Genomic DNA, 24,502 nt, shown 5'->3' with positions numbered 1-24,502 from the left:
TAACACCACTAGGCCATTGCCTCCATCACACAGGGACGCAAACAGAGCTGGGTTTGGGAATAAAGAACAAAGCCATGGGGAAATTGAAGTGAATGCTGAAGTGAATGCGTTTCCACTGACGGGTTGGTCAGAAACCACAGAACATAGATTTTAATGTGACTGGCAAAAGAACTGAAGGGGAGATTAAGAAAATTTCCTTTAAACGCTGCAGATCATTTTGATCACCTGAAACAGATTCAATAACATTCGTAAGGTAATTCGATATGAGAGTAGGAAATGGCCTCAGCTATGGACAATAAGCAGCACTGGTCACTTTATTAAAGGACAGTTGTAAATGTGTTGGAAACAATTTAGCAAAGGTTTACTAGACAAATACCTGGAATGAGTGGATGGTTTTATGAGGAAAGGTTGGACAGACTAGCCTTGTATCCCCTGGAGCTTAGACAAATAAGAGATGAATTAATTGAATCATATAAGATCCTAAGGGAGCTTGGCATAATGGATGCAGAGAGGATATTTCCTCTTGTAGGACCTTAAGGGTCATTGTTTAAAAATCAGGGGCTATCCATTTAGAAACAATGGTTTCTTTTAGAGGGTCATGAGTCTTTGGCGTTCTATCTCAAAACATTTGTAGAAGCAGAGTCAATATTTTTAAAGCAGAGGCACAGAGATTCTTTTTGAGAAAAGTGGGTGCAAGATTATCGGGATAGGGAGTACTGAGGAGTTAATATTACAATGAGATCAGCCATGGGCTTATTAAACAGGACAGGCATGACCTCCTCCTGCCCTTACGGCTCTGTCCATTTGGGTCAACAGCAGTTGCTGCCTTTCCAAACAGGTAGGATGGGATGAAGGGTTTGAATCTGTGTTGTATGATTCTAGAAGATACTGTAGCATGGGCAAAGCTGTCTGCTGACCTTACCACCTCCAGGGGAAACAAAGGTCTGGCCACCATAAAGGAGACGCGCGTTCAAAAACCTGGAACGCGAGCCCCAAATTAGCAGTTGAAGGGAACGATGCCAAGAAATTTAATGCTTGAATCAAAAACCCAATAAAGAAAACTGCGGTTTCAAAATAACTGATTGGAGCCCTTTGTGGCACAGCTCATTTAACCATTCATGCAGCAATCCATCAATGTCAAAACCCTGAACACACACACACACGCACACGCACACACACAGAGTTGGACAGGGACACACACGCGCACACGCACACACAAACACACACACACAAACATGTACTTACACATGCATGCATACATATATATGTATGTGCCTATCCACACACATGGATATGTACATACAAACACACACACTCACACAAACATGGATATACACATGCATGCATACATACACATGTGTGCCTACCCACACACATAGATATGTACATACAAACACACACACACCCAGGCAAGTACACACATGTATGCACGCACATGTACATGCAACTATATGTATACACATAGACAAGTACACATACACATGAGCATATGTACACACATGCACAAACATGCAAATACATATATATGTGTACATACATTTGCACATGCACACATATGAGCACATACACATGTACACACATCCACATCCACGTGAGCACTTATACACACACGTGTATGTAAAAGATATTCACGCACTTATACATACATGCATACACATGTACACGCATACACATGAACACATGTATACACCTACACATGTATGTACACATGCACATAGACACACTGGCACACACAGGTAAGTATGCTCACACAAGTACAGCCGCCTGGTTCTGGCTGTATTTGAACACAGGATAACCAGAGCACGCTTGTAGATTGCAACAGGATTTTCACAAGCAATTCACCTGCCTGGAGTTCCAAATTCCATTTAGTTAACAGGTATGGGAGAAAGTGGTCTGTCCCAGGAAAACTCCCTTTACTTTCTATCATCTGTAATGAATCTCGAGTTCTGGTCTCATTCTGGGCGATTCATAATCCGGACCGGCTCTCCCAGCCAGGGACTGAGGAAGTGCGGCACAGTCAAAGGTGGAAGATCCCATGGCATTATTCAAAGACGTGCTGGGCAGTTACCAACATTCAAATGACGATGAACAGAGAAGGGCTCTCTTTCCCATCTCTTCCCGGTGAGGATGATTGGCTGGGAGTCCCTCTGCGATCAAAGCTAATCCGGATCAGTCAGACTGCCATCAGATTCAAAAGCACCAACCCTTTTATATAGAAACAGAAAATAGGAACAGGAATAGGCCATTCAGCCCTTCAGTCTTTCTCTGCCATTCAACAGCATCATGGCTGATCATCTAATTTGATACTCTGTTCCTGCCTTCTCCCATTATGTTTGATCCCTATAGCCTTTAAACCATATCATAAGACCGTAAGACATAGGAGTGGAAGCAAGGCCATTTGGCTCATTGAGTCCACTCCACCATTTAATCATGACAGATGAGAATTTCAATTCCACTTACCCACACTCTCCCATAGCCCTTAATTCCTCCCATAGATCAAAAGGTTATCAATCTCTGCCTTGAAGACACCCAATGTCCCAGTCTCCACTGCGCTCCATGGCAATGAATTCCACAGGTCCACCACTCTCTGGCTGAAGAAATATCTGCTCATTTCCATTCTAAATTGACCCCCCTCTAATTCTAAGGTTGTGCCCAAGGGTCCTAATCACCCACCCTAACGGAAACAAATTCCAAGCGTCCACCCTTCTTGAAAATATTCAATGTTTTGGCCTCAACTGCTTTCTGTGGCACAGAATTCCCCAGGTTCCCCACTCTCTGGGTGAAGACATTTCTCCTCATCTCAGCCCTAAATGGCCTCCTCCCGTATCATTAGACTGCGACGTCCTGGCTCTGGATCGTCATTAAAACTTGACAAGTTGTGATCCGGAGAAACAAGTCCAGCTTTTGCTTAGAGTCATAAAGATGTACAGCATGGAAACAGGCCGTTTGGTCCAACCCGTCAATGCCGACCAGATATCCCAACCCAATGTAGTCCCACCTGCCAGCACCTGGCCTATATCCCTCCAAACCCTTCCTACTCATATACCCATCCAAATGCCTCTTAAATGTTGCAATTGTACCAGCCTCCACCACTTCCTCTGGCAGCTCATTCCATACATGCACCACCCTCTGCGTGAAAAAGTTGCCCCTTAGGTCTCTTTTATATCTTTCCCCTCTCACCTTAAACCTATGCCCTCTAGTTCTGGACTCCCCAACCCCAGGGAAAATACTTTGTCTATTTATCCTGTCCATGCCCCTCATGATTTTGTAGACCTCTATAAGGTCACCCCTCAGCCTCCGACACTCCAGGGAAAATAGCCCCAGCCTGTTCAGCCTCTCCCTATAGCTCAACTCCTCCAACCCTGGCAACACCCTTGTAAATCTTTTCTGAAGCCTTTCAAGTTTCACAACATCTTTCCGATTGGAAGGAGACCAGAATTGCATGCAATATTCCAACAGTGGCCTAACCAATGTCCTGTACAGCAGCAACATAACCTCCCAACTCCTGTACTCAATACTCTGACCAATAAAGGAAAGCATACCAAACGCCTTCTTCACTATCCTATCTACCTGTGACTCCACTTTCAAGGAGCTATGAACCTGCACTCCAAGGTCTCTTTGTTCAGCAACACTCCCTAGGACCTTACCATTAAGTGTATACGTCCTGCTCAGATTTGCTTTCCCAAAATGAAGGAGTTGAGTGAGTTTTGTGTCTGCCTCATGAGCCAGCAGCTAGTTTAGATTCTCTGGGGAAAGAGTTTGGAGATACTGAGGACTGCAGATGCTGGAAAGTCAGAGTCAAGAAATTATGGAGCTGGGAAAATGCACAGCAGGTCAACCAGTGTCAGAAGGTAAGGGGAGTCAATGTTTCAGGTCTGAACCTCTCGTCAGGACTGATGCTGCCTGACTTGCGGTGCTTTATCCAGCTCCACACTTGACCGGCTCTGTGGAAAGAGTCAACGTCTCAGATCAAGCTCAGATCTGGCCTTACACAAACCTCTGATTGTGAAGTTGGGCTCTCCTAACCCATTCCATTGGGGGAAAAGAAATCTACAAGTGGAATGCAAAACATACACTTCAGTTTCCAATGAACTTTGATCCATGTGCCACCCAGACACAGGTTATATCTGAACGTGGAATCTCAGCGCTTTCTGCCCGTCTTGATAAGTAATCCTTCCTCCAAATGACTACCCTTTGCACCCTTTCCAAAACCTTAATATTATTCCTCATGTGAGGAGACACAGCGTTCCAATAAACCCTGAACAAGTTCTGGTTAAAGAACAATTAGTCTCCAGTCATACAGCATGGAATCAGACCTTTCAGTCCAACTTGTCCATGCTATACATAATCCCAAATAAAACTAGTCCCATCTGCCTGCTCCTGGCCCATATCCCTCCAAACCTTTCCTGTTCATGTACTAAATGTCTTTTAAACGTTGTAACTGTACCTGCCTCCACCACTTCCTCAGGAAGTTCATTCCACACATGAATCACCCTCTGTGTAAAGAAATTGTTCCTCATGTCTTTTCTAAATCTCTCTCCTCGCTCCTTAAAAATATCCCCCCCCCATTCATGAAATCTCCCAACCTAGAAAAAAGAAGTCAATTTGCCAACCAATCAGCACTTCTCTTCTCATACTGTATCAAATGTTGCTTGTCTTCCCATTGGTATTCTTGTGAAAGGTCCTGATGTGCACAAGGTGAAAAGCTTCAACAAAATATATCGTTTTCTGCAATATTTAAATTAAGTTGCTTTGCCTTAATAATCAATTGTTCAGTTTATCCACTCTAATAAAACCAACAAAACAAAGAGCTGTGGATGCTGACTATCTGAAGATTCAGAAGAAGTGTCACTGCATTCAAACATTAACTCTATTCTTCGCTCTCCACAGATGTTGCCAGGTTGGCTGAGTTTCTTCAGCAATTTCCATTTGTGTTTGTGATGTTATTCACTCGACCTGCTCATGAATAATGACAGCTTTTTGTACCATAAATTACAGAATCATCCAGCTCAGAATGAGACCATTCAGCCCATTATTAAAGACCTGCTTAATTGGATGCACACTCCCCTCCTGTTTCTCCCAGCCCTGCAAATGCTTCCTGTTCAAATATTGGTCCACTGCCCTTCCGAAAGTTTCTGATGATGCTGCTACTGCCTCTGTTTCTGGCAGTGAATTCCAAATTACAACAACATGCCAGGAAAGCACATTCCTCCTCACCTCCCCCTCTGATTCTCCTGCCAATCACCTTAACAGAATCTCTACAGTATGGAAAAGGCCATTTAGCCCATCAAAGCTGCACCAACCACTCTGCCTCCCCCCCCTGCCACCATCAGTATTCCACCCAGACACAGTTCCTCCCTCTGCCCATGTAGCCTTGCATTTCCTATGGCTAACCCACCTAGACTGCACTACAGAGCAATGTAGCATGGCCAATCCACCTAACCCACACATCACGTGGGAGGACACCGGAGCAAACCCACGCAGACACGGGGAGAATATGCAACTCCACACAGTCGCCTGAAGCTGGAATCGAACCTGGTCTCCCGGCGCTGTGAGCCAGTGTCACCCACTCTGGTGTGGTCATATGGTTGGCTGAATGTACTAATAAATGCGGGGTATACTCAATGTTACGCCTGTAACCTTGCATTTTGTGCAACATTTTGCGTGCAATACGCTTCACATGTTGTGAACTGGAATGCTCCTATCTCTTGCCCTCTCTAATTTCTTTTAGACTTCTCCCTGAATGGTGTGCTCATGTTAAGCATTTGCTCTGCTGACTGCACTCTTCCAAATTAAATATTGTCTGCCGAGACACAGGCCTGATCCCCAGCTATATCATAATCTGGGTCAATAGGTGTGAGGCTGAAAAAGCGCAGCAGGTCAGACAGCATCTGAAGAGCAGGGCTGACGAAGGGATTCAGCTGGAAACGTTGACTTTCCTGCTCCTCAGATGCTATCTGACCTGCGGTGCTCTTCCAGCCTCACACCTATCGACTCTGACTTCCAGCATCTACGGTCTTTACTGTCTCTCTGTCATAATCTGCCTGAGCCCATTGATAATGCTGCACAGTTGTCATGTCTGTACCGACCTTTGTGTCATCAGCAAATCCTTCACTACTTCTGTTGGCACCATTGCCAGAGTGGGGTGATTGGCAGTATCCCCTCCTGCTCTCAGACCGACCCAAGCCCGCCTCAGGCCAGGTCTCAATGCTACCTACCCAACTGATTCTTCTTCTACATTAACTCTCATTTCCCTTCCAACAGTTGCCAGGTCAAGACTGCCAGCTGACCGGGGCTGATATCGGTATGTGACTAACTTTCTAAGACCATGAGACGTTGGAACCAGACGTGGGCCTCTCACTCCAGAAAGCTTGCTCCACATTCAATGAGATCATGGCTGATCTGATAACACTCAACTCCAATTTCCTGTTTTTCTTTCCCTATAGCCCTTGATTCCCTTACTGATTTAAAATCTGTCTATCTCAGCATTGAATATAGATAATGACCCAGTCTCACATACCTCTGCACTCAGGAATACCACTAATGCACTTCTCTCCCCATCCCTGTCTTAAACAAATGATCATCTTATTCTGAGATGATGCCTTCTGGTCCTAGACTCTCCCACAAGGGGAAACAACCTTTCCACGTCCACTCTGTCAAGGCCCGTAAGAATCTTATATGCTTCAATAAGTTCTCCTCTCATTTTTCTATATCCCAATACGGTCAGAGAGTCATAGAGAAGTACAGCATGGATGTACACTCCAACTTGTCCATCCTGACCAGATATCCTAAACTAATCTAGTCCCATTTGCCAGAATTTGACCCATGTCGCTCTAAACCCTTCCAATTCATATGCCCATCCAGAAGCCTTTTAAATGTTGTAATTGTACCCACCTCCACCATTTCCTGCGGCAGCACATTTCATACACGCACCACCCTCTGTGTGAAAAAGATGCCCCTTAGGTCCCTTTTAAATCTTTCCACTCTCACCTTAAGTCTATGCCCTCTAGTTCTGGACCACCCACCCCAGGGAAAAGACCTAACCTACTCACCCTCTCCTCATTAGACAGTTCCGCCATACCTGGAAGCAGCCTAGTGAGCCTTCCCTGGCCTGCTTGGAGCACCAGTAAATCTGTCCTTAGATATGCTGTCTTTTAACCATCCTTTTGATTCCTGAATATTCACTCTTGATTTAACTCACTCATTTAGCGTGCGGAAATAACGGCACAGAGGCCAATGTCCTATCACCTTTTAATTACATGTGCCCAGTACACTGGCTGTGACCAGCCAGCTCAGAGCCAGTCCCTAGAATGAGGAACTCTCTAAGACTCCTTTTGTGTGTGTGCAGGTGTGAGACGCAGTGAAAGACACAAGGTGCACAGATCTTTATTCAGTTTCCACCACCAGGAAGAAAGGAAACACCCGAGTGGCCAGTGACAAGCACTGCCCTTCACATCAAAGGGCAATGCTGCAAGATCAAACAGTGAAGAGGAGGGCAGGGATTAAATCAAAATAGAATTGGAGGGAGAATAATGCACTCCACTCCCTGCGGCGCCCACCTCTCCCTGAACAACTCCGGGGTGCTCCTGCTCCAGAGATACCCGGGCTCTAACGTAACCGCGGAAGAAGGGCAGGCAGTCGGCCCTAACGACCCCCACCACGGCCCGCTGCCTGGACCTATTTATGGCCAGTTTGGCCAGGCCCAGGAGCAGACCCACAAGAGGTCTTAAGACCTGCCTTCCCCCTTCCGTACTGGGTGCCCGACGATCAGGAGCGTGGGAAGACTCCTGCTTATTTTTTTTTCTGATGCTCCTGTTTTTTTTCTCTCCACCCCCACACTACCACCTAACCGCGGTAGTGCTTATTCTTTCCCCAGCCACCCACGTTGTGTGTGTGCAGGTGTGAGACACAGTAAAGACAGAAGGTGCACAAATCTTTATTTAACTTTCCACCACTAGGAAGAAAGGAAACACCTGAGTGACCAGTGACAAGCAATGCTCTTCACATCAAAGGGCAATGCTGCATAATCAGAGAGTGAAGGGGAGGGCAGGGATTAAATCAAAATAGAGTTAGACAGGGAAATAATGCACCCCACTCCCTGTGGCGCCCACCTCTCCCTGAACAACTCCAGGGTGTTGGTGGATACCGCGTGCTCCTTTTCCAGAGACACCCGGGCTCTAACGTAACTGCAGAAGAGAAGACTCCTGCTTAGTTCTGTCAGCCAGGGCTCCCTGATTGGCCCAGGTTAATAATCCCAGTCAAGAACCTTGCAGTTAATGAGGTCAGCATGGTCCCAGTCACTACACTTGTTGTCTGTCTAGCTCACTGAACTCTCTGTGCCATAACCTGTTCCTTCAGAGTACAATCCCACAAAGAGGGCAGCACGGTGGCTCAGTGGTTAGCACTGCTGCCTCACAGCACCAGGGTCCCAGGTTCGATTCCAGCCTCGGGTGACTAGAGTTTGCACATTCTCACTGTGTCTGCGTGGGTTTCCTCTGAGTGCTCTGGTTTCTTCCCACTGTCCAAAGATGTGCATGTCTGGTGGATTGGCCATGCCAAATTGCCCATAGTGTTAGGTGCATTAGTCAGAGGAAAATTGGTCTGGGTGGGTTACTCTTTGGAGGATAGGTGTGGACTTGTTGGGCTGAAGGGCCTGTTTCCACACTGTAGGGAATCTAATCTCCACACTGTGTGGAGCCTAGGAAAGGAGAGAGCAAGCAGCAACAGGCTTTATTCAAATCACTATCCTCACAGGATGGTGAGGGCTGACAACTCTAGCTGGTTAGCTCAATTGACTAGCCAGCTGGTGAGTGATGCCAACAATATAGGTTCAATTCCTGCACTGGCTCCATATGTAGGCATCGTTAACCCTTTACTTCACACAGAGGGATGGATTTATCAATGACATCTCATTAGGATTCTACATATTTATCCCTATACTAGAAGCTAACATTTACGGCTCACTTAAACAAACCCAGGGAAAACACAAAGACGTCTCTGTCTTTAGGTAACTGTGACCTTAGAAAAGAATCTCAAGTGGCATTTCAGACAGAGTGACCTCTACCTCCAGTGCAATGCATAAAGGATCAAATTAGTCATTTTATGAGCAGTCATACAACCAGTTTCCGTGCAGGAAAGGACTGCTGAGAATGTTTATCTTGGCATTAATGATGTCTTTTGGAAGGATGTTCAAATGCCATTGGCCCTTTGCTGCTGTGCTGATGACTTTATTATACAGAGGGGGTTTGGTTGCAAAGTTATAAGTCCCATTTATATGTTTGGGGGAGTTGGAAAAGCAGTGAATGAGCGGGAGCTGGGCACCGTAAAATTAAATCTTTCCCTTTCTCAGCATCACTGCTCACTCTATCTACAAACACTATGCTGTCCCACAACAAATATAACAGACATAAACAATGGTCAAATGGATGAAGGGAAACCAACCCTCCCATTGAAACACACACTGCTCTATCACCTAACCAACCTTTTAATCCCTTGCTCAAGTTGACCAACCACTTGTAATATTGACATCAAGATGGAGATCTTGAAAAGCCTAAGCTCAGAGACAAAATGAACAAATCCCCAGGCATTCAGTCTAACATTTACAAGCCATGATGTCACATTAGGTCCTGTGTAAGTTGCTGATGACACAAGGTTAGGCAGCTTTGTGGACTGTGTAGGTGATAACATAAAATTACAAAGGGATAGTGATAGACTAGGGGAATGGGCAAAACTGTGGCAGATAGAATTCAATACAAGTAAGTAAGAGGATAAGAGACAAAACAAAGATAGATGAGGGTACTTTCTAAATGGCATTAAGTTAAATATAGTGGATATCCAAAGAGACTTAATCAAAGTTTCACAGAATTCCTATAGTGTGGAAACAGGCTCTTTGGCCCAACAAGTCCACACCGACCCTCTGAACAGTAACCCACCCAGACCCATTCCCCTATCCTATTAGTCTACGTTTACCCTGACTAATGCAGCTAACCTACATATCCCTAAGCATTATGGGCAATTTAAGCATAGCCAATTCACCTAATCTGCACATCTTTGGACCATGGGAGGAAACTGGAGCACTCGGAGGAAATCCACACAGACACAGGGAGAACGTGCAAACTCCACAGAGCCAGTCACCAGAGGCTGGAATCGAACCTGGGTCCCTGATGCTGTGGCAGCAGTGCTAACTACTGAGCCACCATGCTGCCTATGAGCATTGATGTTAAAAATATCACAGCTGCAGAAAATGATATAGAAAGCAGTGGAATTCTGGCCTTTATATCCCGAGGATTGGAGTATAAGGATGCAGAGGTTATGCTGCAGTTATACAAAACCCTGGTTAGACCCCACTGGAAGCACTTCGAGCTGATTGGGCACCACACCTTTGGAAGGATGGATTAGCCTTGGAGGGGGTACAGAGGAGGTTTATCAGAATAATACCTGGACTTCAGGATTTAAATTAAGAGAAAGGATTCCACAAATTAGGCCTATTTTTGTCAGAATTTATAAGATTAAGGGGTGATCTGTTTAAAGTCTTCAAGATATTAACAGGAAAAACCAAGGGTAGATAAAGATAAACTATTTCCACTAGTTGCAGATTCTAAAACTAGGGGCATGATCTGACAATTAGGATCAGACTGTTCAGGGGAGATGTTGGGAAGAACTTCACACACAAAGGGTGGGGGAGGTTTGGAACTCTCTACCACAAATGGCAGTGGATACTGGATCAGTCGTTAGTTTTAGATATGAGATGGATATATTTTTGTTAAATGAAGTTATGAAGGGATATGGGCCACAGATCAGCTACAATCACATTTAAAGGTGGAACAGACTCAAGGGGCCGAATGGTCTACTCCTGTTCCTATTGTTTCTATGTCTTGCAAACTACACAAGAGCCTTTTATGCCCCTTGTGGGTGATCAATCATTTAATTAAATCATGCACCTCAATTTCACATCAACACACCAAACAGGAGAAGGCCATTTGGCCCATCAGATCTGTTCCATCATTCCATATGATCATGCATGATTCGGCTGCTGTTCCACTTTACCATCTGCTTCCTATCCCAGAAATAGCTGTAAACCAGGAAATGGAAGGGAGAGAGGAACTCATGAAAACTGCTCTCATTAAGGAAACTGTTGGAGGTGACATGTTGCCCAGTCCTGATGGATTTCATCCTAGAATCTTCAAGAGATGACTAGTTGAGTTGCTGATGTGTTAGCTTTAACTCTCCAAAATTCCCTCAATTTGGGAAGATTCCTTTATATTAGAAAGTAGTTAATGTAACTGGTTTATTTGCAAAGGTGAGGAGACAGAGAGCAAGAAACAGTCAATCAGCTTAACATCTACCATAGAGAAGATGTTCAAAGCTACTATTGAAATTTTACAGAGATTAGAAAACGTCAGGGCAATCAGGCCAACTCAACAAGGTTTTGCGAAAGGGAAATCACATTTAACCAATTTGTTTGAATTCTTCAAGGAAGTAACATACATTGTGGATACAGGGGAATTGGTGGAAGCACTTGGATTTCCAGAAGACAATTGCAAAAAAAAAAGGCATTGAAGAAAATAAAAGCTCATGGCGTTTAGGGTGACAAATTGACATCAATAGAAGTTTGAGACAAAAAACAGAGATTGCTGGAAAAGCTCAGCAGGTCTGGCAGCATGTGTGAAGAGAAATCAGAGTTAACATCTTGGGACTGGTGACTTTTCCTCAGAACTGATGGTAGCTAGAAAATGTTGGTTTATATGCAGGAGATGGTGGTGGAGTGTGGGGAGGTGTAAAGGAATAAATGATAGATGGGATAGAGCCCAGAGACAGAGATGAACAGTTGGACAGACAAAAGTGTGGATAACAATCTGGCTAGGAGGGTGACAGTTAGTGATTAACAATAGGTTGTGTGACTATACGACGACAAGTCCTGCTGTATAGGGGATAGGGTAAGGACATGAGAGAGCTCAAGCCCTGACATTATTGACCTCGATATTGAGTCTGGAAGCAATTTATAGCATTTGCGGTTCTTTCAGGTTCTATTCAATAGAAGATTGGTTAGATGACAGTAAATGGAAAATGAACATAAATGGGTGTTTTCAGCTTTTCAAGATGTAACAGGTGGTGTGTCATAGGGATCAGAGCAGCGTCCTTAAAATCTACACAAGTTACTTTGAAGAAGGAACCAAAAACATAGGTGCTAAATTTGCTAAAATTGCAAGATAAGCAGTAAACTGTGGAGAGGCAATAAGGAGGTTACAACAATGTATAAAGACTAAATAAGTGGGCAAAGAGATGGAAGATAGAGTATAACATTGAAAAATTTCTATAAAAATGCCTATTTTATTAGAAAAAATGAGAATGAAGCATATTATCAAAATGGTGAGAGGTTGCAGAGCTCTGAGATGTAGTAGGATCTGGGTGTCCTAGTCCAGGAATCACAGAAGGCTAGTGTGCAGGTACAACAAGCAATCAGGAAAGTTCATAGGATGTTGTAGTTTATTGTGATGGGAATTCCATGCAGAAGTAGAGAGGTAATGTTTCAGTTACACAGGACACTTGTGATACCGAACGTAGAGTATTTTGGACAGGATTGATCAACTTATTCAAGGAAGGATGTAAACACATTGGAAGCAGATCAGAGGAGGTTTCCCAGACTAATACTTGGAAAGGGCAGAGAAGGTTGAATGGCGTATGGTTGCATCTTCTAGAGTTCAGAAGAAGGGACTTGATTGTCAAGAGATACAATTCTGAGGAGTCTTGGCATGGTTGATAGCAAAAGGACGCTTCCTGTTTTGGGACAAAAAAAATGGGAACTTTCACACAGAAGTTGATATGTCTTTGAATTTCACTCTCTCAAGATGAGACAGAAGCAGAATTCTTCAATATTCTTTAAGCAAAGGTTTGCACCACCCTTGGAGGAGATCATGTTACTGTGGGACCTGTCGGCTGGTAGAGAACTGAAGAGGAAGAAGAATTGATCCTAGGAATCTGTTTTGGTTAAATATCTTTTATCTAACAGTCATTTCCAAGCCACAATTGAGCCAAATAGGGCGGCACGGTGGCACAGTGGTTAGCACTGCTGCCTCACAGCACCAGAGACCTGGGTTCAATTCCCACCTCAGGCGACTGACTGTGTAGAGTTTGCACGTTCTCCCTGTGTCTGTGTGGGTTTTCTCCAGGTGCTCCGGTTTCCTCCCACGGTCCAAAGATGTGCAGGTCAGGTGAATTGGCCATGCTAAATTGCACATAGTGTTAGGTAAGGGGCAAATGTAGGGGTATGGGTGGGTTGCGCTTTGGCGGGGCGGTGTGGACTTGTTGGGCCGAAGGGCCTGTTTCCACACTGTAAGTAATCTAATCTAATCTAATCAAATCCTCCCCAGCCTTTTGGGGTGAAGAGAGTTTCAAGTTTCCATTATCCTCCATGTGCATGAAGTGATTTACTCCTGAAGTGGTCCATCTGTAATTTGGGAAGATTAAGTTCCACAAGAGGGTATCAAGTGAGAATGTGGGTGTAGAATCTCATAGAAACCTATGGCATTGTAACAGGATCAGACAGGGTAAGCACAGAAAGGATGTTCCCAATAATCAGGAAGTGCAGAACTAGAAGCTCCACAGTGACCTTTACGAATTTCTATAAATGCACATATAAAGTATCCTATTGGATGCATCATAGTGTGGTATAGCAACTGTTCTGCCCAGCAACGCAAGAAATTACAGAGAATTGTGAACCCAACCCAGTCCATCACACAAACCAGCTTTCCAACCATCGACTCCATCTACACTTCCCACTGCCTTAGGAAATCAGCCAACACAGAGTCATAGAGTCATAGAGATGTACAGCACGGAAACAGACCCTTCGGTCCAACCTGTCCATGCCGACCAGATATCCCAACCCAATCTAATCCCACCTGCCAGCACCCAGCCCATATCCTTCCAAACCCTTTCAATTCATATACCCATCCTCAAAGTCCCCTCCCAACTCAGTTATTTTCTTTTTCGTGCTCTTCCATCGGGCAGAGGATATAAAAGTCTGGAACCACATACCAATAGACTCAAGATCAGCTTCTTCCCTGCCGTCATCAGACTAATGAATGGACCTTTCATATATTAGAGTGGATCTTTCTCTGCACCTTCCCTGGAGCTGTAACACTATGTTCTGCATTCGGTTCCATTGCCCTGATGTATTTATGTAAGGCATGATTTGCCTGGATAGCATGCAAAACAATACATTTCACTGTATCTCAGTACATGTGACAATAATAATTCAAATTAAGTCAAAGCCTAGGAACACTGGGTAGGCCATTTCGAACTGAGATGGGGAGAAATGTCTTCGCCTAGATAGTGGGGAGCCTGTGGAATTCTCTGCCACAGAAAGCAATTGAGGTTAAAAAATTGAATGTTTTCAAGAAGGATTTAGATACATTCCTTAGGGCTAAAGGGATCAAAGGATATAGGGGAGAAAGCAAGAACAGGGCATGAGTTGGATCATATTGAATGGGGGAGCAGGCTCAGAGGGCTGAACAGCCTACTCCTGCTCCTATTTTCCATATTTTAATGCTTCTTAATACAATGAATGAAAAAGAAAACTGCCTGTGGTGGTCTTGGGGAATGTTGTTTGTTTGTGGAGGGCAAACAATGGCTGTCATCCAACATACTCACTCTGTCTCTCTCTCTCTCTCTCTCACACACACACACACACTCACACTCTCTCTCCCACCCACACACTCTCTCTCTTTCTCTCACACACACACAGACACACACACAGGCACACTCACACTCTCTCTCACACACACACACACAGGCACGCTCACACTCTCTCTCTCACACACACACACACAGACACACACACACAGACACACTTACACTCTCTCTCACACCCACACAGTCTCTCACACACACACAGACACACTCACACTCTCTCTCACACACACACAGACACACACACATGCACACTCTCACACACACAGGTACACAGACACAAACACACACACACACTCTCACACAGACACACTCACTCTCTCTCACACACACACTCAGACACTCTCTCACACACACACAAATTCACACCCACACATACACACATAGACACACTGTCACAGAGACACAAACAAACACACAGATACACACACATAGCCTCTCACAGATACACAGACACACACATGCAGACACACACACACACACAAACACAAATACACACACACACGCACCACACATGCTCTAGCACATAGACACTTTCACAGACACATGTTTACAGACACACATGCACACGCACGCACATATACATGCACACACTTGACACTGACAGACATCTTTGTATCCCCTTTGGCCATAGGTGTGGTCGCAGAGGACTGGAGAATAGCCAATTTTGTCCTATTATTTACGAAGGATAGCGGGGATAATCCAAGAAATTACTGGCCTGTGAGCCTCATGTCAGTGGTAGAGAGATTATTGGAAAAGATTCTCAGGGACAAGATCTAAATATATTTAGAGACAAATGGACTTATCAACATTGTTTTGTGTGGGGGAGGTCGTACCTCACTAACTTGATCAAGTTTTTTGAGGAGGTAACAAAGCTGATTGATGAGGGAAAAGCAGTTGATGTTGTCAACGTGGATTTCGGGAAAGTCTTTGACAAGGTCCCTCATGACGGACTGATACAAAAGGTGAAATCACATGGTATCAGGGGTGAGCTGGCAAGATGGATCCAGAACTGGCTTAGTCATAGAAGACAGGATAGTGGTGGAAGGATACTTTTCAGAATGAAGCTCTGTGACTAGTGATGATCCATAAGGATCAGTGCTGGGATCTCTCCTCTTCATGATATACATAAATTATTAGGAGGAAAACATAGTTGATCTAATTACTATGTTTACAGATGATACAAAGATTGCTGGAGTTGTGGATAGTGGGGAGGATTGTCAGAGGATACAGCAGGATATAGATCAGTTGAAGGCACAGGCAGAAAAAAATGGCAGATGGAGTTTAATCTGGACGAATGCGAGGTGATGCATTTTGGAATGTCAAGTACAGGTGGAAATGATACAGTGAATGGCAGAACCCTTCGGAGTACAGTCGGGCTCTGCTATAATGCAGTAATTCCATTCTCATGTAATCCCGTGTTATAAGAAAATCACACAATAGCAGCACCATTGAAATGAATGGGGCTGGAATTGTGTTATAACCAATGCACACTTTAAAGTTCACGCTATAGAAACATTGTCCCCAATTCGTCAATCGTGTTACAGCAAATTCACATTAATAGAACTCACATTAGCAGAATGGCCTGTATTGATATGCAGAGAGATCAGAGTGTGCAGGTCCACAGATCACTGAAGGTGGCAGCACAGGTAGATAAGGGAGTGAAAAAGGCTTTTAGAATGCTTGACTATATTGGAAGGGGCATTGAGTATAAGGATAGGCAAGTTGTGTTGCAGCTTTGTAGAACTTTAATGAGGCCACACTTGGAATATTGCATACAATTCTGGTCACCACACTACCAGAAGGATGTGGATGCTTTGGAGAGGATACAGAAAAGAGTTACCAGAATGTTGCCTAATATGGGAACACACACACACAGACTCACACACACACATACTCTCTCACACACATACACACTCCCTCTCTCACATACACACTCTCTCTCTCTCACACACACACACACACACAAACAGAGAGACACACACACGTAGAGAAACACACACTCTCACATAGAGACACTGTGGTTTGAATTTTCTCACTACCAAAACCCTTTCATTTTAATACTTTAAAGATCAAAGAAGAGAGGAATGTCAACAGTGAGAAATGTAACATGTTTTCTGCCCCTGTATTTTGTAAATGGTACTTTGAAGTGTAATCTGGGTTAGTTGGAGAGTGAAGCTACCTTTATACCAGAGGAATTGCAGATTTGCTCTGCCACATCCTGATGCAGAAGCAAGAGGATTACATTTATATGGCACCTTTCAGCACATTGTTTTGATTCACTCACAGGTTGTGGGGATCACAGCTTGCACCAATATTGCCTGTCCCTAGTTGCTCCTTGAGAAGGTGCCTTCTTGAACCACTGCAGTCTATATGCTGTAGGTAGAACCACAATGCTCTTAGGGAAGGGAATGCCAGGATTTTGACCCAACGATGGTAAAGAAATGGTGATATATTTCCAAGTCAGGATAGTGAGTGACTCGGAGGGGGTGTTGTTTCCATGTATCTGCTGCCCTTGTCCTTCTAGATGGAAGTGGTCGTGGGTTTGGAAGGTGCTGTCTCAGGAGACTTGTTAAATTCCTGCAGTGCATCTTGTAGATGGTACGCACTGCTGCTACTGAGCATCGGTGGTGGAGGGTGTGGGTGTTTGTGAATGTGTTGCCATTCAAGTGAGCTGCTTTGTCCTGGATGGTGTCAAGTTTCTTGAGTGTTGTTGGAACTGCACCCATCCAGGGCAAGTGGATATAAATCAGGATACACCAGTTGGTAACAGGGTACTGTTGAACTGTAGTCTTTGGTGCAAGGCAGCTAATATTCACACAGCAATCTCCCACAAACCACAATGTAAGCAGATGAACTGTTTCAGCAGTTTTGGTTGTGGGAGGGAAGGGGGTTAAATATAAGCCAGGCCACTGGAGAGAACTCCCCATTCCTTCCTCAGAATGGTGATGTCAAGGTAATGCAGAACAGGAAATAGGGTCTAGGTTTAGCCCCTCACCTCCAGCATTGCAACATTCACTCAGTACTGACACTGGATCATCAATGTAGATGGCGAGCTCAAATCTTGGAATAGAGCTTGTACCCATGACTTTCCCAATAAGAAATGGGAATGTTACCCCCCCTCCCTCCCCCAATGAAACATCAGTGATTGCGTAGCAACTGGTGGAAAATGGAAGGCAGGAACACAGAGAAACTCAGCAGGTCTGGCTATCTGTGATGAGAGAAATAGAGGTAATGCTTCAAGCAATATGACTCCTCTTTGGCTTGGCATAGTGGGCTCCAGGCTTGGTGGTCCTGTCCTGTATGGAGGTCTTCTTTGATTTGATTTATTACTGTCACAGGTACCTAAGTACAGTGAAAAGTTTTGTTTAGCATGCTGTAAAAGCAGATCACACCATACAAAGATCATAGAGTGATTGAACAGAGCGAGGAATACAGAGTTACAGCTGTAGAGAAAGTGCACAACAGGCAAGATCAACATTAGGTTTGAAATTTGAGAGGTCCATTCAGCGTTCTAATATGAGCAGGGAAGAAGCTGTTCTTGAATCTGTTGCTACATGTGTTTAAGCTTCTGTATCTTCTGCCTGACAAAAGAGGTGGGAAGAGATTATAACTGGGGTGGGAGAGTATTCCAACATTCCCAAATATGTCATCTTAATTGACTTTCCCCAAACTCAAATTGATCTGAAATGAACACTGATGTAATTTTTACCTTTTTCTCCTTCTTATCTATAATTCTGTCATTTATGCAGGTGCCATGATATGGCAACCCATAAAACTTTTTACTGTTCTTTTTTTGTAAAGATCCACATGACAACAAATTGCTATTAGATTAGATTCCCTACAATGTGGAAACAGACCCTTTGGTCCAACTAGTCCACACCGACCCTTCGAAGAGTAACCCACCCAGACCCATTTCCCTCTGACTAATGCACCTAACACGATGGGCAATTTAGCATGGCCAATTCACCTGACCAGCACATCTTCGGACTGTGGGAGGAAACCCACACAGACACAGGGAGAATGTACACACTCCACGCAGACAGTTGCCCAAGGTTGGAATCGAACCCAGGATCCTGTGAGCCCACCGTGCCACCCTTATATGCCGTTCTTCACAACTGCAAACTGTGCAACTGTTGTGACTCCAGCAGACACCCTATTTATTGCAGCGAGATATGGAATTTTGGTGAAAGTGTATGACAATGAAGAGTCTGGTGGTACTGTATGTTCTGAAATGACCACTCCAGGAACCTCATGGTATATGCCATCTCCACCAGGGGGTAGAACTGGGATGTTTGAAGTTGTTCTCTGTCACAATTCTCCCTTTCTCTTCGTTTTGTCTTGGACCTTTTGAGTAATTAGTGGCTGTAAGATATACCATCACAGAGAATCTTCAGAAGAGGCACTGTTCACAGAATCACAGGATTGTTGTGGTGCAGGAAGAGGCCACTTGGCCCATCATTCCAGTTCCATTACCTAGTTCATCAGTCTCCTGCCTCTTCCCCATGTTTTCAAGAAGCAGATAGATGAAGGGATCAAAGGTATAGGGAGAAAGCAGGGATAGGGGACTGAGTTGGATCAGCCATGATCGTATATAATGGTGGTGCAGGCTCGAAGGGCTGAATGGCCTACTCCTGCTCCTATATGCTATGTTTCTATCCCTGCACACTATTTCTGTCCAAATATCACCCTACTGAATACCTCTTTCCAACCTGCCTCCACCATATTTCCAGGTAGGGCATTCCAGATCCTACCTACTCGCTGTGTGAAGATGTTTTTTTCTCATGCTACCATTACGCTGTTTGCACATTATTTTAAATCTACGCATTCTCATTCTTTTCTCTTTTACCAGCAGGAACGTTATCTCTCTATCTACTCTGTCCAACCAGATTTGGAAAAACTCTATCAAATTTCCTGTGGGTCTTCTTCACTCCAAGGAGAACAGAGCCAACCTCTTCAATCTATCCTCATCACTGTAGTTGTTAGATACGCACGTTTAGCAATAAATACAATTACATTTCGTCAGGCTTTAGGCCTCAGGGGATCAAGGAGTATGGAGGAAAGCAGATGTGATGGGCAATCAGCCATGATCATATTGAATGGTGGAATAGGTTTGATGGGCCAAATAGCCAATTTTTCCTCCCATTTTCTATGCTTCTATAATGACCAGGAGCTTAGGGAGCTGGTACAGACATATCTGCTCTCTCTGAAAGACAATATAGAAATCCTGGTCAACACTCACTGGATTGGGCAGCCCTGAGTGCATCGGTCATCATGCCAACACATAGCTTCCGGGAGCCTCTTCTGCACATTGATCTCAAGAAAAGATTAGACACAACGATGCTCCTGGTCTCTACCCAGACTCTGGGTCACATCATAAGACCATAGGAAATGAGGACAGGAGTAGGCTATTCAGCCCCTCAAGCCTGCTCTGCCATTCAATAGGATCATGCTTGTTCCAACATTTCTAACATCCTCTTTCCTGCCCTTTCCCCGTAACCCTTGATTCCCTGACTGATCAAGGATCTCTCTCAGCCTCAAGTATACACAAGGACTCTGCCCCCATAGCTCTGTGACAAGGAGTTCCAAAGACTCTCAACCATCTGAGAGGAGAAGTTTGTCCCCATCTCAGTCTTAAAGTGGTGCCTCTTTATTCCGAGACTGTGACGTCTGGTCCTAGACTCTCCCATCGGGGGGAACATCCTCTCAGCAATAACCTGTCAAGCCCCTTAAGAATCCTGGATGTTTCAATGAGATCACCTCTCATTCTTCTAAACTCCAGGGAGTAGAGTCCCACCCTGTTTAATCTTTGCTCATGAGACAATCTCTCCATTCCAAGAATCATCCTAGTGAACCTTCTCTGAACTGCTTCCAATGAATTGATATCTTTCTTTAAATAAGGAGATCAAAACTGTGCTTCAGATGTGGCTCCAGAGCCCCTTGAATGTAGCTAACCTGACATGAACACAAACTCTTTCAGAACCGTGACCTGAAACAACTTTTCCTGCTCTTCCCCTTGTGTGCCCATTCCTATGTGAAGGAGGATCCATTGGATCTAACCTGGAGCTCACACCATTAAAGAACCCCAATGATGTTATCACTAGCAAATTAGGGCCTAAAACAGTTTGCCCTGCTCAAGACTTTTTAACTTGAGAAGTTCCAGTTGTGGTGCAAGAGTTTAAAGAGCAAGGCAAAAGAGGAAAGGGAGATAGAGAGAGATGGAGTGATTTAGGGAGGGAATTCCAAATCATGGGGCCTTGCTGGATGTACAACCAGGTAAAAACAATGACCGCAGATGCTGGAAACCAGAGTCTAAATTAGAGTGGTGCTGGAAAAGCACAGCAGTTCAGGCAGCATCCGAGGAGCAGGAAAATCGACGTTTCGGGCAAAAGCCCTTCATCAGGAATACAGCCACCACCAATGATGGAGCAGTTATAATTGGGAATGTTCAAGGAGCCTTAAATTGAGGAACACAGAAATTTCAGAGAGACAGAAATCTTGAATAGTTCTGCGACCGGAGGCAGTGACTGAGATAGTGAGGAGTGAGGCCGCAAGGAAGTGAGGACGAGAATTTTAAAATGGTTCAGTTTGCCGACTATAGGGGGCACACTTCCCCACGACAGTTTCAAAGATGGCACACACATGCGGAATGGAGTAACTACAGCCTCAGAGCTATATGATCACACCGTGTGTGAGCTCAAGGACAACCAAAGATGGGCAATTAAAACTGAAACCCCAGGGAGATAGCCAGAAAAAATAAAGGTAATGATGGGCAAGGGAAGTGGGAAGGTGGATGAGGGGTGTGTGAGTGAGAGGCAACAGAGGGACCGGCCCACCATTGGCTAGTTGGCTCCCAGAGCTGAAGGTGTTGAGTGCCATATTGCACCATGAACCCAGTGGATACACTGCACACGCATTATTTGCTAGGGTGAAGGCTGGGCTGTTATTTATTCCTGTGTGTAATTTCCCTTGAACTCACTTGGGTAGGTCAGACGGCTACAGATCGGTGCTGCAACAGGAAGTGGTTGAGGCCAAAACATTGAATGTTTTCAAGAAGGAGTTAGTTCTTTGGGCTAAAAGGATCAAACAGTGATGGAGAGAAAGTGAGAACAGGGGCCTGATTGACCATGATCATATTGAATGGGGTAGCAGACTTGAAGGGCTGAGTGGCCTATTCCTGCTCCTGTTTTCAATATTTCTATGTATTTGACATTTCCATTATGGAAAAAAAAGACTCCGACTATCCACCCTATTCATGCCTCTCATAATTTTACATATTTCTATCAGGTCGCTCCTCAGCCTCCAATCCTTAATCCATGTTTGTTCAACCTCTCCTTATAGTTAAAACACTCCAGTCCAGGCACCATCCTGGTAAACCTCTTTTGCCCCCTCTCCAAAGCCTCCACATTCTCACTATCATTTGGCGCTCAGAGCTGCACACAATACTCCAAATGAGGCCTAGCTAAAATTAGCAAGGTTAGATCATATGGGATCCAGGGAGAGCTAGCCATTTGGCGACAGAACTGGCTTGAAGGTAGGAGACAGAGGGCAGTGCTGGAGGGTTGTTTTTCAGACTGAAGGCCGATGACAAGCAGTGTGCCACAAGGATCAATGCTGGGTCCACTGCTTTTCATCATTTATATAAATGATTTGGCTGTGAACATAGGAGATATGGCTAGTAAGTTTGCAGATAACACCAAAATAGGACAGGTGTAATGGACAGTGAAGAAGGTTACCTTAGAGTATAATGGGATCTTGATCAGATGGGCCAATGGGCCAAGGAGTGGCAGGTGGAGTTCAATTTAGATAAATGTGAGGTACTGAAATTTGGAAAGGCAAATCAGGGCAGGACTTATACGCTTTATGGTAAGGTCCTGGGGAATGTTGCTGAACAAAGAGACCTTGGAGTGCAGGTTCATAGCTCCTTGAAGGTTGAATCACAGATAGGCAGAAGAGTGAAGAAGGCGTTTGGTATGCTTGCCTTTATCAGGTCATTGTATTGAGTATAGGAACAAAAACAGAAATTGCTGGAAAAGCTCAGCAGGTCTGGTAGCATCTGTGAAAAGAAATCAGAGTTAACGTTTTGGGTCCGGTGACCCTTCCTCAGAGCTGATGGTAGCTAGGAAAGTGTTGGTTTATATGCAGCGGACAGGGTGGAGGGAAAGTTCTGAGGGTCACCAGACCTGAAACGTTAACTCTGATTTCTCTTCACAGTTGCTGCCAGACCTGCTGAACTTTTCCAGCAATTTCTTGCTTTGTTCCTGATTTACAGCTTCTGCAGTTTGTTTGGTTTTCACCATGTGGAGGAGTTAGGAGATCATTTTGCAGATGTACAAGACGTTGTTTAGGCCACTTTTGGAATACCATGTGCAATTCTGGTCTCCCTGCTATAGTTGTTGTTATACTTGAAAGGGTTCAGAAAAGATTTACAAGGATGTTGCCAGGGTTCGAGGGCTTGAGCTATAGGGATAGGCTGAATAAGCTGGAGCATTGGAGGCTGAGGGGTGACCTTGGAGAGTTTTATAATATTATGAGGGGCATGGGTTGGTGAATAGTCAAGGACTGTTTCCCAGGGTAGGGGAGTTGAAAACTAGAGGGCATAGGTTTAAGGTGAGAGGGGAAATATTTAAAAGAGACCTAAGAGGTAACATTTCCTTGCAGCGGGTGGTACATGTGTGGAATGAGCTGCCAAAGGAAGTGGTGGAGGCTGGTACAATTACAACATTTAAAAGTCAACTGGATGGGTACATGAATAGGAAGGGTTTGGAGGGATATGGTTTAAATGCTGGCAAATGGGACTAGATTCAATTAGGACCTTTGGTCAGCATGGACGAGTTGGACCGAAGGATCTATTTCCATGCTGCACAACTCTGACTCGATGGCTCTGTTTTGTACACGTGTAACATGACTTTCCAAGTTTTTCTCTTTCAGACCATCCTCTGCTTCTTGAACCTCTGCAGTCCACGTGCTCCAGGTTGACCCAAAATGCTGTTAGGGAGGGAGTTCCAGGCTTTTGACTTAGCGACACTAAAGGAACGGCGATATATTTCCAAGGGCCTCTGGCTCAGAGGTAGGACACTGCCACTGTGTCGGAAGAGTCCCATGAGCCAGGATGCAGAATGATTTGTAAACTTTTCCGCCAATCAGTCTGGCAACCATTAAAGAATTCTGCACATCTAAACGCAGGTCCCTCTGCTCCTGAATCTCGTTTAGAATTGCTGCCTTTCCTTTATATCATCTGTCTAACTCCTTCCGACTGTAATGAATCACTTCACACTTCTTCACTTCCATTTGAAGTTCTATATTATCCTCTTCACATTTCCCAAAGCTTCCAAGTTTTGCAACGTCCACAAACTTTGCAATTGTGCCGTGTACATCAGGGTAAAGATACATCATGGTGTACATTACAAAAGTAAGGGTTCTAATACTGAGCCCTGGGAAATTCTAGTACCATCCTCCAGCCTGTAAAACCCATTAACCATTGCTCACCAATTCCTGTTACTCAATCAATTCAGTATCCATGTAGCTCCTATCCCTTTTATTCTGTGAGCTATCATTTTGATCACGAGCAGCGTTCCCTCGAATTTTCATTTCAGATACAAAAGTCTCTGAGGCTCATTGACGGATGTGACTTCTGCAATTGGAAGTCTACGCTGCAGTTGGCATGCCATGCATGCACCCTTGAACTGGCTGCACATGCATAGCTGTGAGGTTTAGAGGGAATGTTGCTCTTAAGTCTGTTGTGCGGCACTGTATTCGAATGAGAATTAGATTTAAAAGTAGCATTATTGTCACATGTACTCACATGAGTGCA

At 44.5% G+C, this 24,502-nt stretch overlaps 1 protein-coding gene across 1 annotated transcript in view; it reads left to right on the top strand.

The window, feature by feature from the left end:
- The window catches only part of wnt11 (wingless-type MMTV integration site family, member 11), a 113,346-nt gene extending 89,598 nt beyond the window's left edge, over nucleotides 1-23,748 (top strand). Inside the window, exon 6 of the mRNA XM_072576816.1 lies at nucleotides 23,620-23,748. Coding sequence (XP_072432917.1) covers nucleotides 23,620-23,638 — 19 coding nt within the window. The 3' untranslated portion in view covers nucleotides 23,639-23,748. The remainder of the gene's footprint in view (nucleotides 1-23,619) is intronic.
- Nucleotides 23,749-24,502: the final 754 nt, after the last annotated feature.

Source organism: Chiloscyllium punctatum, chromosome 9, assembly GCF_047496795.1.
Source record: "Chiloscyllium punctatum isolate Juve2018m chromosome 9, sChiPun1.3, whole genome shotgun sequence".
NCBI classification, from domain to species: domain Eukaryota; kingdom Metazoa; phylum Chordata; class Chondrichthyes; order Orectolobiformes; family Hemiscylliidae; genus Chiloscyllium; species Chiloscyllium punctatum.
This window is presented reverse-complemented; position numbering and strand designations above follow the sequence as displayed.